Source organism: Branchiostoma floridae, chromosome 18, assembly GCF_000003815.2.
Source record: "Branchiostoma floridae strain S238N-H82 chromosome 18, Bfl_VNyyK, whole genome shotgun sequence".
NCBI lineage: Eukaryota > Metazoa > Chordata > Leptocardii > Amphioxiformes > Branchiostomatidae > Branchiostoma > Branchiostoma floridae.
Window position 1 is genome coordinate 6,107,351 of NC_049996.1, and position 15,965 is coordinate 6,123,315.

General features: G+C 42.0%; 1 protein-coding gene across 8 annotated transcripts in view; it reads right to left on the reverse strand.

Moving 5' to 3' along the window:
- LOC118405565 (supervillin-like) overlaps positions 1-15,965 on the reverse strand; it is an 83,663-nt gene that overhangs the window by 18,483 nt on the left and 49,215 nt on the right. For 7 of the 8 annotated variants that reach the window (XM_035805108.1, XM_035805107.1, XM_035805106.1 and 4 more), the window contains 11 exons: positions 15,105-15,286; positions 12,883-14,290; positions 11,486-11,506; positions 10,926-11,058; positions 9,742-9,976; positions 9,130-9,222; positions 8,350-8,539; positions 4,284-4,459; positions 1,937-2,089; positions 947-1,083; positions 395-539 (listed from right to left, as the gene is read on the reverse strand). In XM_035805108.1, coding sequence (XP_035661001.1) covers positions 395-539; positions 947-1,083; positions 1,937-2,089; positions 4,284-4,459; positions 8,350-8,539; positions 9,130-9,222; positions 9,742-9,976; positions 10,926-11,058; positions 11,486-11,506; positions 12,883-14,290; positions 15,105-15,286 — 2,873 coding nt within the window. The remainder of the gene's footprint in view (positions 1-394; positions 540-946; positions 1,084-1,936; positions 2,090-4,283; positions 4,460-8,349; positions 8,540-9,129; positions 9,223-9,741; positions 9,977-10,925; positions 11,059-11,485; positions 11,507-12,882; positions 14,291-15,104; positions 15,287-15,965) is intronic. The other variant, XM_035805104.1, reaches the window with a different exon arrangement.

The window sequence follows — 15,965 nt, forward strand, 5'->3', positions numbered from 1 at the left end:
CCCATACAATTTACATTTGTCAAACTTACAACACTTTCATTATTAACTGGTACAGAAACAAAAATACAACAGCACAGATTGAAACTGGCTGGTCATTGTGTTATACACCCTGAAATCACTGCACACCATCTTGTAATCTGGGAGCCTACTACTAAAGGAAAAAGAAGTAGGGGAAGACCCAGGGTTACCTACATGAACAACCTACATGTAGTACTGTACAGCACATAGAGACACAAGTATGCATGATACTAGACTCACTTGTGGAGGAGAGGACCAAGTGCATTGGAGAAAGATCTCAGGATTGGTTCGAGCGAAGGTCTAACTAAGTATGTGAGTAGTAAGTGGTAATTTGTTTTCACAAAGTCACATCAAACTACAATGTATATGTCAGTACCTTGGTAATCAGTCTTGCCCCCAAGAGCCTTCCAGAATGGTTTGGCCTTGTGTAGTTCCTTCCTGGGCTCCTCCAGGTTGATGAGAGTGCTGGCCTTACAGCCGAGGTCTTTCTTGGCTTGGACAACCGAGGCTATTTCTGCAGACTTAATGGTAGAACAAGAACACACCGGGTTACTTTAAATTATGCACTGGTTCCTTTTACTCGCTTCTTGAAACTTATCAGCTTAAAGGTAAGGTACAGGAACTGCTAGTGAAAACATTTGTAGTTATTGATGAGTAAATGATTGTTGCACATACCATACTTATACATGCAGTTAAACAGTTAAAAAGTCCATCAAAATAATTAACCAATCATCATCCTTGTTGACAAAGCACATGTACACATGTTAGACATACATATGATATTAAAGCTTTTCTTTGATGGACTTCATATTTGAGATAAGTCACCGAGTAGCCATATTTCAAGAATGTTTACTTAAAAAGTCTTATATCCAAATGTACAAACTATTTCCAACAAAAATTATCTGTACCTAACGTAATCAGTACCCACCTTGGCCTTTTCAATGACATTTGCAAATTCTCCGATCCAGTTGACGACTATGTTGGGTGTAACCAGAATAAAACAGTCTCCACTGTTCAGTGATACTGCCTTTGGCTCCACTAATCTAGTCTGGACATGTCGCCGACCTGAAAATACATTGTTATGACTTGTTAACGTCTAAACACTCCAGAGTTATGTAAAAAAAAAACTTCAGTTTACAATAATATGCTCTCCTTGAACTGTAAACCTACACCTGCTTACATGTACATGTAGATATTCTGCCTCTATTAGAATGGTTGACCTCAAGGAGATTTAATGTCGCAATCTGCTGTGCAATACACCTTTCTCACGTGGTGGCCATGAAAGATTGAAAATGAGGTACATACAAATGTATAGGCCAAAAAATCATTTCTAAAAATTAGTAAAATCAGTTAACATTTGGTTTTCTCCAAAACCACACCAATTTTCACAATACAAGATCAAATAATAAATATTATAACTACTCTTATGCATCGAAAGATGTAGCAATTTAGAGTAGGGTAAACTGATCCCAATAACAATAATGCAAATATTTGATGGACATGCAGCCATTCTCTCATTGGTCAATTTCCTAATTGCCATGCTATCATTGGTTGAAATGCTACTTATGAAGGACAGTCTTTTGTTTGCCTCATTGACCTCAATTTCGATCTATCGTGTCCGCCGCGTGAGAAAGGTGTACAGGGAATTTTTTAAAACATTTCCATTGTATTCTTTTGTTCTGTATCAAAAGATGCATTTTACACTACGTCGATGTAGGATAGTTATTAGGTAACAAGATATGCTAAAAAGTAGTTACTCAAGCAACTGGATATGGTTTTGGAAACGGTCAAATGTTTCAACTGGAATCCACCAGTTTGGTGGACACTGTGTCAGTGACACTAACAAAAACTTGCCAGTTGCTTGAGTAACTACTTATTGACGATGCGTTTCATACTAGTAGTACTAAAAGATCTGCACCTTTAACCTGTAGAAGCATGACATCCCTGAATGGCAGGAGTTGCTCATGTGAGGCCTGCTGACTCTGTGTGCTGCGGAGCGACACGTTGCTGAAGTCTTCTGTACTGGCCAGGCCAGCCAGGGCTGAGCTGGCAAACCCTGCATGCTGACTCACTGCAACACAACCCAACAGTCAACAACACACCAACACATGAAATAGACTGTAGAAAGAGTTTCTTTCCTACAACTTTCTTCTCATCCCTCTGACTCCCCACAGTGTGGGGTTGTGTGACGTGGGAGGGACAGGGTGTTTGTCACCCATCTTGAGCCCTTCGGAAAAGGACGTTTCTCACTTGGAACTGAGTACCTAGCTTCAGTTTGTGTAATTCATGGTATTGTATAATAAAGGGTTAATGCCCCGGCCCGAGGTGTATATGGTGAGATAATCCCTGGCTCAGGTGCGATAACCACCGAATAAACCACCGAGGGAGCGCAGCGAACGAGGCGCCCGGTTATTACATCCAGACTTTCCAGTGAAGGCGGATTCTATGGTCGGAGCCGGGCCGACGTTCGGGAGGAGTATAAAAGTGTAATCTTACCACGGTTTAGTGTTGTGACGTCTGAAACCAAGCCGGGCTCGTTTCGCTATTAAGGGGTCTGGTGGCTCGTCGGCGCCCTAGACCAGCGCGTTTCTCGTTTATAATACAGTGATTACAGGCTCTCGTCTGTGATTGGGGGCTGAGGCGGGACCGAATACAGTTCAATAAGTAAAGTTGCACCCATTGGCCAAGGCATAATCGGAATGGCTTAGCCACCCCGGGGGATTGCCACGGGCGGAACGCTAGAGTGTTCGGCCGCTGGTATTACAGGGCTGCGCGTCACTCTTCTTACGTTCGGGGATTAACGTTCCCTCTTTAAGAACCCCGTCTGTGCCACACCGAGTCGGCTAAGGTGCTGACAACCACTTCATGGTATGGAACATCATACGTTGAAGATGTGCTGGACTCATATTTTTTATTTTTTATAAATATAATATTATTTTTATTTAATTAATAAAAATTTTTTTATTATTTTAATTTAATTTTATGAAAAAAATTTAATAAAATTTTATTTAAAAAATTTTTTTATATTTTTTTTAAAATTTTTAAAAAAAAATTTTATTTTTATTTAAAAAATTTATTTTTTTTTTTAAAATTTATATAAAAAATTTTTAATTATTAAAAATATTTTTTTTTATTAAAATTAAAATATTATTAAAGATTGTTTTTTAAATTTATTTTTTTTTCTTTTTTAATTATATTTTATTAATAAAAATTTAAAATAATTGAAAAAATATTTATATTATTATTTTTTTTTAATTATATAATAAATTATAAATTTATAAATTTCTATACATATTTTAATATTTAAAAAAAGTTTACTTGTTTTTTGATATATCTCATATATTCTATTCCATGTGTAGCGTAGCGAACGAGGTGGTTTATGAGGTGGTTATCGCACCTGACCAGGGATTATCTCACCATATACACCGAGGATAAGGCGGGGCATTAACGTTATTATCATATAGCCTATCCAACTGACAGTTATTTCACACAAATTCCTTTATAACAAATAAACACTTTAATACATTACATAAAAATACATTTGCAATATATATATTGTACAATAGTGTCTGTATATAATACAAACATTAAATTATTTCATCATCATCATTTAACTAATAATCTTAACTAATCATCTGTTTGTGAGATAGCATATCAGCATCAACATGTAGCTTATTTGCAATACAAACTACATGTATTAAGTGGAGTCCTGGTACCCCCCATGCAGAGCCTTTTCACTTGGGCACGACAAAGTACGTATATATGAAGTGATTTAGGAAGGTACCGGCTTAATCACGTTAGAAAGCCATAATGAAAATGTGTAAAATCAGCATAATTCCTTTTCAAGTATCCCTATATTCCACACGTGGAGCCCTAATTAACATAACCAATCAATCATAATATTTTTGACAGTTATGCATGGTTTACACACAAACAACAGTACAAAAAAAATTCAGGACTGTCCCCTGTATAATGGTGCGGTCCAAAAAGTGGTCGGTTATTAGAATAACCGACCACTTTTGAGGTTACTGCCTGATAACCCATGGGAAATGGGGGCCTCTGATTGGCCAACTCCATTTGGCTATATGATAATATGATATATTTAATGATGTTATTGATTGATGCTAATTGACTGATCAACATTCATGTGTAATTCATTGTAATGTATTTTATTGGATTGTATGTTGAGGGCTCCAGGAGGAATAGTTTGATGCATTCAACTAATGGAGATTTCTAATAGACAAACAAGAAACAAACAAACAAACCTTTCTGTACTGTTGCTCTCTTGAGCTCCAGGTCAGCGACCCCCAGGCGCCGCTCCTCGTACTCCTGTTTGATGTCTGTTCTCTCCTGGAGTTTCCTCAGGGGGTTACTGCTGACGGGCGCAACCTTCCGCCGTGGGCGCAGGGCTCGCTTGTGGAGGGCATGGGTCTGAGATAAACTGTAGGGGCAATGACATTAACTACATGGGTCTGAGATAAACTGTAGGGGCAATAATGTTAACTACATGGGTCTGAGATAAACTGTAGGGGCAATAATGTTAACTACATGGGTCTGAGATAAACTGTAGGGGCAATAATGTTAACTACATGGGTCTGAGATAAACTGTAGGGGCAATGACATTAACTACATGGGTCTGAGATAAACTGTAGGGGCAATAATGTTAACTACATGGGTCTGTGATAAACTGAAGGGGCAATAACGTTAACTACATGGGTCTGTGATAAACTGAAGGGGCAATAACGTTAACTACATGGGTCTGAGATACACTGTAGGGGCAATAACGTTAACTACATGGGTCTGAGATAAACTGTAGGGGCAATAATGTTAACTACATGGGTCTGAGATAAACTGTAGGGGCAATAACATTAACTACATGGGTCTGAGATAAACTGTAGGGGCAATAATGTTAACTACATGGGTCTGTGATAAACTGTAGGGGCAATAATGTTAACTACATGGGTCTGTGATAAACTGTAGGGGCAATGACATTAACTACATGGGTCTGTGATACACTGTAGGGGCAATAACGTTAACTACATGGGTCTGAGATACACTGTAGGGGCAATAACGTTAACTACATGGGTCTGAGATAAACTGTAGGGGCAATAATGTTAACTACATGGGTCTGAGATAAACTGTAGGGGCAATAACGTTAACTACATGGGTCTGTGATAAACTGTAGGGGCAATAACGTTAACTACGAGGGGCGTTCAATAAGTAATGCCCCTGACCCATTTCCCATAGTAGGAGATTAATGAAACTTGGCACAGTTATTAGTCTTTGTCTTCATAGGAACCACCCAGAGTTATGCATTTCTCCCATCGTTTGATGCAGCTCTGTACACCGTTTTTGTAGAACACCCCAGGTTGGTCCTCCAACAGATGCCTGATCAATGGCAGAAGAGGGACGACCAGGTCTGGGAGCTGTTTCCACAGACTTCCGGCCATGTTTGAATTCAGGATGCCAGCGTTTTACAAGGTCATATGATGGGGCATCATCACCATAAGTTTCTGTCATTTCATCACAAGTCTCCTTTGGTGTGCGTCCTTTCAAATACAAAAACCGGATCACTGTTCGACACTCAATTGGCTCTTTTTCACACCTGGTCCATTTCACACCTGACTCAGTTCAAACACAAGTAAATCAGAAACCACAATTAGTTCAGAATTGTTTTTTTGCAACATTAGCTATAGAGATATGAATCATTACACATGCAAAGTTTCATCTAGATCTGACAACTGGAAGTGGGTCAGGGGCAATACTTATAGAACGCCCCTCGTACATGGGTCTGTGATAAACTGTAGGGGCAGTAACGTTAACTACATGGGTCTGAGATAAACTGTAGGGGCAATAATGTTAACTACATGGGTCTGAGATAAACTGTAGGGGCAATAACATTAACTACATGGGTCTGTGATAAACTGTAGGGGCAATAACGTTAACTACATGGGTCTGTGATAAACTGTAGGGGCAGTAACGTTAACTACATGGGTCTGAGATAAACTGTAGGGGCAGTAACGTTAAGGGGGCACACACCAGTTTCTCGCCCCCATTGAAACCTATAGTTAAGAGACTTTTTTCAACGATGCCGCATTTAAAAAAAAAAATTTTCCCGGGAACTACGCCTATACAGAAAGTAAGCATGTACCATATGGTCTAACATATCTTATTTACAAGAAAATTCTAGTACTACAAATCTCATAATAATGAATATTCTAATGCATGTCGAAAGCCCATGGCGGTGACGTCATCGCTCAAGCGGCTCCGGCCCCTTCACTGTTTGCGGCCTCGGAGCGATACCCGGAAGCCAAGATTCGGCGACAAAAACTTACCGAAAACAGCATATAGGGGTCGAATTTTATACTACCAGCGATTTGGATCCGCTAAGCTAATTTTACACTGTGTAACTGGGCACAAAACGGATGCTAAAATCCCCTTACTCCGAAATAAGTTGGGACTACCACGGACCCCGGTCGCGGAAGAACTGGTGTGTGCACCGTTAACTACATGGGTCTGAGATAAACTGTAGGGGCAATAATGTTAACTACATGGGTCTGAGATAAACTGTAGGGGCAATAACGTTAACTACATGGGTCTGTGATAAACTGTAGGGGCAATAACGTTAACTACGAGGGGCGTTCAATAAGTAATGCCCCTGACCCATTTCCCATAGTAGGAGATTAATGAAACTTGGCACAGTTATTAGTCTTTGTCTTCATAGGAACCACCCAGAGTTATGCATTTCTCCCATCGTTTGATGCAGCTCTGTACACCGTTTTTGTAGAACACCCCAGGTTGGTCCTCCAACAGATGCCTGATCAATGGCAGAAGAGGGACGACCAGGTCTGGGAGCTGTTTCCACAGACTTCCGGCCATGTTTGAATTCAGGATGCCAGCGTTTTACAAGGTCATATGATGGGGCATCATCACCATAAGTTTCTGTCATTTCATCACAAGTCTCCTTTGGTGTGCGTCCTTTCAAATACAAAAACCGGATCACTGTTCGACACTCAATTGGCTCTTTTTCACACCTGGTCCATTTCACACCTGACTCAGTTCAAACACAAGTAAATCAGAAACCACAATTAGTTCAGAATTGTTTTTTTGCAACATTAGCTATAGAGATATGAATCATTACACATGCAAAGTTTCATCTAGATCTGACAACTGGAAGTGGGTCAGGGGCAATACTTATAGAACGCCCCTCGTACATGGGTCTGTGATAAACTGTAGGGGCAGTAACGTTAACTACATGGGTCTGAGATAAACTGTAGGGGCAATAATGTTAACTACATGGGTCTGAGATAAACTGTAGGGGCAATAACATTAACTACATGGGTCTGTGATAAACTGTAGGGGCAATAACGTTAACTACATGGGTCTGTGATAAACTGTAGGGGCAGTAACGTTAACTACATGGGTCTGAGATAAACTGTAGGGGCAGTAACGTTAAGGGGGCACACACCAGTTTCTCGCCCCCATTGAAACCTATAGTTAAGAGACTTTTTTCAACGATGCCGCATTTAAAAAAAAAAATTTTCCCGGGAACTACGCCTATACAGAAAGTAAGCATGTACCATATGGTCTAACATATCTTATTTACAAGAAAATTCTAGTACTACAAATCTCATAATAATGAATATTCTAATGCATGTCGAAAGCCCATGGCGGTGACGTCATCGCTCAAGCGGCTCCGGCCCCTTCACTGTTTGCGGCCTCGGAGCGATACCCGGAAGCCAAGATTCGGCGACAAAAACTTACCGAAAACAGCATATAGGGGTCGAATTTTATACTACCAGCGATTTGGATCCGCTAAGCTAATTTTACACTGTGTAACTGGGCACAAAACGGATGCTAAAATCCCCTTACTCCGAAATAAGTTGGGACTACCACGGACCCCGGTCGGTGATAAACTGTAGGGGCAATAACGTTAACTACATGGGTCTGTGATAAACTGTAGGGGCAATAACGTTAACTACATGGGTCTGTGATAAACTGTAGGGGCAGTAACGTTAACTACATGGGTCTGAGATAAACTGTAGGGGCAATAATGTTAACTACATAGGTCTGAGATAAACTGTAGGGGCAATAGCTATGTCATGATCTTTTGGAAACAATCGGTTCATGTTGCATCCATTACTTTAAGTTACATGTATAGTATGACTTTTTCTCTGAGATGCTACATACATGTACATTGTATATCTATGGGACAGGCATGACTACCACTAATATTGTATCCTCCCATAGCTCGCAGTTGCAAACAGACAGTATCATGACACAAAGAAACAGGCGTCTGGAGCTGACCTTAGGAAGGTATGTGAGACGTACCTTGGTGTGTTGACCAGAGCATCAATGCTGATTTGGTCAAAGTCATCCAGGCTGATCTCCACCTGCCCTACATCTACAGGTGCTTTGGTTTTATAGAAAGACTCAAACGTTTCCTCATCATCAGGCCTTCCCACTGCTGTCCTGGTGACCGGGCTAGGCTCTGCAGGTTTGGAGGCTGGCAGAGTTGGTACTGGAACAAGGCAGATCAGATCAGATTCATTCCTAAACATCACATGAACATGTAACATAGATACTTTGCAGATTTTGTTATAAACTCAAACCAACTGGCCATGGGTGTAGAGCAAATAACCGATAAAAAATATGCATGCTCATTTACAGTCATGTAACTACATTTATGTCATACCTGGGCCGCGATAACGTTCGATACAGGTGTTCTGGACCATGTGATAAAAAGCCGAACCACACAATCTTCTATCAATAATCCGAGTGCGGCGTGGATGCCTGATTCGGACGTTGGAACATTACTGTTGAAGGAATTTTTGTTCGTACTCATAGGCACAAAATGTTCTCAACTTCTGGCGCGTATCTCATCAAAACATGAGTTTTCTCAGGTGGATATGACATAAATAAAATACAACACGGTGTATTCCGCATCACCCTCGGTCCCAGCCTTCGCTGGTCGGGCAATCCTACCCATGGTCAGGCTGGAACTTCGGGTGATACGGAATACACTGTGTTGTATTCTATATGTAATCACAGTATGCCAGCCCATAAGTGACACTTGAACCCACATGTACAAGAAGGTATGGCATAACTCACATCTGGGTGGTGGGAAGGCTGATTCCTGTGCTGGGGCTGGCGGCGGTGGTGCTGGCACCTTGAAGTGACCCAGAGGATCTGCCATGGTGCCCTCTACATGAAAGATTAAGTGTACCAAGTAGACAAGTTTACTGTCATGTCATTGCTGGGCAATCAACTGAAAATTTGCTTACCTGGCCGCAGACACTTCAAGCTGGAGGTACATGTAACGTATGTTCACCTTTATCCGTGGGGTAACCTCTATCCGTTGTATTTGAAATCAGGGTATTCAAGGATATCAAGTCGCCGGATGGTGGTTTCAGATTACAATGCTTTGAAAATATTGCAATTTGAAACCACTGTCCGTTGACTTGATATCGCTGCATACCTTGTTTTAATAACAACGAATATAAGTTACCCCGCAGATAAAGGTGAACCAGCGTTACACATCTTGGGCACATCTAGTACCATTTTTGATGGTGCTCTATGTTAACAGTAGAAAGGTGTATTATACAATGTAGTCAATTCAATTACATTATTTTAAAAATTGGTGTCACAAGTTGCAAACAGAATTGTTGTCTGTTGGTCAGTGTTAATGCTAGTGACAAAGGAATCCATATCCAATGTAAGTACCATGGTGGAGTGGTTTGGGCACAGACTTGACTTTCCTCTCCACCATAGGTGACCTTGCAGGAGAAGCCAGCGGTGACATGCCCTTGGCACCCAGCTTTCCTGCCACAGTGAACTGTTCCGCGTCTTTACTGCCGACTCGTTGTTTCCAGGTCTCACTACTGTCCTGTAGTTTGGACAGACGGTCAGCCAGGCTGGTGGGCCTCTCTGGCCGGGTCAGGCTTGGCCTCCGCTCCACCTGGACATACAGTGAGTAAAACCAGATATTTTCACTGGCATATTTCTAAATGTGTGTAAACTAGGAAGGCAACATTTTCAAGAAAATGCAGGATTATCCCCCACCCCCTACCCCCAGTAAAGCTACTCACACACAATAGTGTACCATTAGGCTGGTCACTGAGGCACCCCTCCCCCCCTTCCAAAAAAAAAAAAGACTTGTCCCTGAGGCACCAGAAAGAAGAGGACACTAGTAAAAACATTTTTTCCCCTTTTCAAAACATAATGTAAATGCAGAAATGTTCGCGGTGGATTAATGTTCGCGTTTTTTGCGGTGACCACTTCACCGCAAACTTAAAACCACCGCGAACATTTTTCTATTATGCTATTAGACTGCAGTCTATGGTGTTCCCGCGAACTTAGATCCACCGCGAAAAGTCCTTTTCCCGCTACCGCGAAATTAAATCCCCACAAACTTAAATGCATTTACAGTAATCATCTATTAGTCGCTGTCTCCCTTTGAACAGACTTCCCCAAAGGCTATAACTTTGACTTGACTTGACAGTGTTTTCATGTCAATTTTACAGTTCAACATTATATCATTACAACAAATTGGTCATGGAAGACCTGCAATGCATTTCGATTTCATATATGATATCTCCCAGTTACTATTAGTAGTGTTGCAGTACAATACACCTTGTTCTAAAAGTGACATGATGATCAGTGTATACTGTAAATGCAGAAATGTTCGCGGTGGATTAATGTTTGCAGTTTTTGCGGTGACCACTAACTTCACCGCGAACTTCAAACCACCACGAACATTTTTCTATTATGGTATTAGACTGCAGTCTATGGTGTTACTGCGAACTTCAATCCACCGCGAAAAGTCCCTTTTCCGGCTACCGCGAAATTAAATCCCCGCGAACTTAAATGCATTTATAGTATACAGCTCAGCTAGCAGCCCTACTCACCCTCTTCCTCCATCCCTCCTCTGCTACTTCTATCATGGACATGCGGTCCCGTAGTGTCACACTTTGGGAAGCATCTTCCTTCTGTAAGCGCACCTTCCAATCCTCATCTCCTGATCTCTTCAATGCTGCTAGCCTGTCAATATAAGGACAGTCATGATTAGGCCACAACTACACCCTTATCGTGGTCCACTGAATATACATTGTATATCTGTCATTAATGATAACAGTTCTATCTGACTAGCAGCACTCCACATATCACAGTATCAAGCCAATGTGGCTTGCTCACATCAATTCTCAAAAAATCATTTCAGCACTAGCTGTACAATTTTTAAAAAACTCCATACAGTCATGTACATTTGAAGACAAATCTAGACAAGTAAAAGGCTAATTGATGTTTGCCCAATTAACAAGAAGAACCTTGTGAGAAACATGTACACACAATACACATCAGCTACATGCATTTTGTATATAGAAAATAAGTTGCAATACAAAATGTCGAGCTTCCAGACTTGATACATGAGTCAGTGACATAAAAGTGGTTAGTCAATGAAAACACCTACCTGCTGTTGACTTCATCCTCCCTGTGTAGGGTGCAAGTAAAGGTCAATGTGTCAGTGGAAGTTAGCCATCAATATCCCAAAGTAAGCATCACCACAGATTCAAACATTAAGCAAAAGCAATCAATCACCAGCAGAGAAATCACTACCTGAGAGAAAGTGCAGTTGCTGCTTTGGATAATCTCCAAGCAGATCCTACGATGGCATAAAATAGTACCAAACTGGCCAAGGAGTGTAGTCAGCCAAGAGGTGTCCATTTGCCCCGGTAGCCAAACACACTCCTAGGCCGGCTTCACTCCTCTGCCAGCTTTTGATACTATCTTATGCTACCGTAGGATCTGCTTGGAGATTAGCTATTGGGGCTTTCCTTAGACTCTTGTAACACAGTTACATTTCTGTCCATTGTCCAGTACATGTGCTATGATGTACTGTAATTCCTGATTTTTCAATGTACTTTTACGTTCACGGTTTTCACGGTGACGACTGTAACGTGAACTTACCATTACTGATAACAAATAATACAAGAGACTTTTTTAATGCCCACCTGCTGCCACAGTGAACATTTAGTTCCAAGAACAGTTTGGTACCAAGAAGACAAAGTGAATTACAGTAGTACCCTTGCACAGTTGCAGCGAGAAAATAACTATAGCAGCAAGACTGCGAGACCACTTATTCGAGCACTGCTATTCTTCTTGAGCACCAGTGCCACCTACCAACCAAAAATTGCCACCATAGCTTATCCAGAACATTATATATCAAAATTTGAAGTCCTGCATCAGTAACACAACACGTCTTCATTTTGTAAATGTCCACCGACATCCCAAATACCATCCCATAAAGATACATCTGAGACTATTCAAGTTATGCTGGCTGACGACAAACAGACACAATGAAAAAACTTTCTGGAGAAGGTAATGAATACCTCACTACCTTGGGATGAAGTAAGTAATTATATATTATAAGAGATAACACAAACCGAGACTCAAGGTGCCTACATAACCTTTCTTAAACCTATCTATTACACACATTTACATTCTATCAGATAGTGATTCCTTGCTTGAAATACTTCATGTAATCCTGCAATACCACATACAGGCATCATGTCAGTAATGCATGTAACATGTCAATAAGCAAACTGGCATATCTTTTTAGCATGTTAAAAAATAAGCATTTGCAAAATTGATATGGGCACCAACAAGGCAGGTTTTAACGAAGATGGGTTATTTGCAAGATTGTTACACCCTAATAGATGGTAGATAATTAAAAAGGATTAGATGCAGCATATAAGCAGAGGTAATTATAAGGTGCAGCATAAGCAGAGTTAAAAGGAATGTTCATGTAGACAAAACTACAAGACGGTAGTATAACAGACTTAGCCTACACTAGTGTACAAAGCGTACCTGGCTGCTATGACAGATGACTGTTTCTCTGCCTCAGACGTAGCTCTCTCTGCCTCCTCTACCTCAGAAGTAGTGACAGGCATGGTCATGTGCCTCTCCTGAGAGAAGCGCCGCCTACGCGGCGAGGTGGTTTCTGCAGCCGGAGACTTGGACAGTGCGCCCCCGTCCACCACATCACTCGGCCTGAGTCTGGCCACGTGGCTGGGTGCGACACTGGCCGCCCAGCCAGGTGCTGTGGTCATCTCACCATTCATATCCTCATCCTCACCACTAGTTCTCTCATGCTTCAAAATCCCTCGCACCTCTCGAGAGGCATCCGAGTCGGATCTGGGTTTGAGTATTCCTTCCACATGAGCCTGAGACTCTGGAGAAGCCTTCTTCAGAATTCCCTCCATATGTTCTTCAGAAGATGTCCTCCTTTCAGGGGTTTTCAGAATTCCTCTGACTCTCGGTTCTTCAATGTCTGATTTATAAGGACTGCGTACCTTAGGGTCCTCATGAGCACTTTCAAACGATCTTTCCTTCTTTAGAATCCCTTTAACTCTGGTGTCTGGAGAAAGTGGTAAGCCAGATGCATCTTTCTTGAGAATACTTCTAGGAGAGCTTTGTTCTCCTCGGACATCTTTCTTCTCTAGTATAGACTTTGGTTCTGCAGGATGTTCCTTTTTGTCCTGACGCAGGATCCCGCGGATGGGTTTGACTGGTGCCCCTGCATCACGAAGATCTGACCAGGATCGTGCGAGGGACACTCCGCTGTTGTAGAACTGGGCGTGCATTTCCCGCGCCTGGTCAATGGGTAGACTAGACATGGCGTCAGGGTCCGGGGGAGGTTGGAAGCTCATGACAAGAGGGGACATTTTTGCAGCTTCTCCCATCTTGGCCTTCTGTACTTCTTCTACCGTTACAGGTTGAGTTTTAAATCTAGATGCAGTGCGACGTTTTCTTGTGGGTGTAGCTATCTTAGGCTGAGGCTTGGGAGGTTCAGCTTTCTCATTAAAAAGTGCCATTTTCTCCGCCAATGTCAAGCGGGAAACATCGTGGTCATCCTCCACGCTGGTGTGGAGAGGAGAGGGCTCGGCATCTTTCCTGGAACTGGAGGCTATCTGCGAGGCAGAATGCAGCTCTTCTGGTGTGATTGGCTGTGTTTTGGACCGTTCATACCTCTGTGCTCTTCGTATTCTACGCTGAGCTGCAGACGCCACGGGAAGCTTCGAAGACTTTGCCTTCTCCTCTTCTTGGATTTTCTTGAAGATTTCCGCTCGTGCAGTGACACTCATGCGGGCGGTTTCCCCCTCAGAAACCAGGGGCTCGCCCTTCTCATTGAGAAGAGATGGTTTGCTTTCCTCGATCAGGTCGTCCAGTTTCTTAGGTGCCGGTTTCCCATGCTGTGCTACCTCTTCAACCTCAGCTGCAGGACAGATAAACAACTGTAGTGAGTGCCCAATAAGACATAAGCAACCGTGAATAACTTCATCAGGTTGGCAATTATTCATATAGTAAGGTTCTTTTAGCACAACCAGAAAATAACTTACATCCAACGTTTCAGAAACAATTGAAACGCATAGAAACAATTGCGTAATAGACTGGGAGGGGGCAAGAGTCATTGACAGAGAGGAAAACAGATTAGAACTCGATGGATTAAAGAAGCAGTTTGGATCAGAAAATCAGTACCAGTCATGAACAGAGACGAGGGGGGATACAAGCTGAGTCACGTCTGGGACGGCATTCTTGCTGCTGCAACGCCACCTACATCGGCTATAAGTAGCAGCAAGAAGTAGTTCCCGTCATTCCACCCTGATGATGGTGTCTGACAGACACCGAAACGTTGGATGTAAGTTATTTTCTGGTTGTGCTAAAAGAACCTTACTATATAAAGACATAAGCAAACCTTCGTATTGTGCAAAAATGCTTCCATCAATATTTCTTTCATAATGTCATTGATACTAGAATGCCATATCTGCCTTATTTTCTTAGCTGAACGTCCTTGTTGCTTCTGATAACATACTGTACACAGTCACATATTTTTGAGAATATAGACATTTTAGTATAACAACAGAACTTTGGGTTCTTTTCTCCATTCCTTATTTTTCAATCTAATCTACCTACATGTTGTATTTTGCTACATTGTCCTATGATAGTTGTCACTTACAGTTTGAAAAGTTCCCCCAGCCCCGATGATGAATGTTAGCAATGTAAATAATAACGGTACACATCTTGCTTACTTGTTGTGAGAGATTGTGACCTGAGGCGTGAGGTGTGTGCTTTTTCCGGTCCCTCCCGTTTAGGACGGTGTGTCGACGTCTCCCTCGCAGCCGTGGCAGCGGCTTCTTTTTCCTTCCTCTGGAAGAAACTGAAAGGTGCCCGCTGGCCCAGCAACTCCTTAAGGGTCGTGACTGTCTCAGATCTGAAACAAACATCAGATTCATCTTCAGACAACAAACTAGGAATTGTCTGGAGTAGGGGAGGGTACTGGTACAGAAAATTCAGGTCCAGGTCCGGTTCAGGTCCAGAGGTTCAGGTTCAGGTCCAGACCTGAACCTGATTCAGTATGTGAAAACTTTTGAATGGACGATACTCAAAACAATGGTCCATTTCGCTACAAAGAAATCTGTTTTGTGGAGTATTCGACACCCACTGGCATTTTAAAATCCTACCAGGCTAACTGCCTATGTCTATTGGCTGTAAACTTTAGTAGAAATGACTATAGTCTCTACACTACTTTGCCCTTGTTATTTTCTTTGACCGGTAAGCCCCAAAACGTGTGAATGCCTGATCATACAATATGTTCATTTTCCAAAAAGTCCAACATCCGGTCCACCGAATTTTTTCAGGTCCGTTTTTTTCTGGACCGGTCCACTGAGAAAAAACGGTTTTGTACCGGTGTGACAGCGATCTCGCCCCCCGGGGGGAGAGATCACTAGCGTTTTCGCCCCCCTTTAGCGTTTTTGCCCCCCCCCCCAAGAGCAGCTGGTTACTACATATTACAGGTGCGCTACCTGGTACTATACTGCACCTGGGGAGTAACGTATATGGTGTGTTACCTGGTACCCATATGGCACCTTATTACCGTACCGTAAGATGTC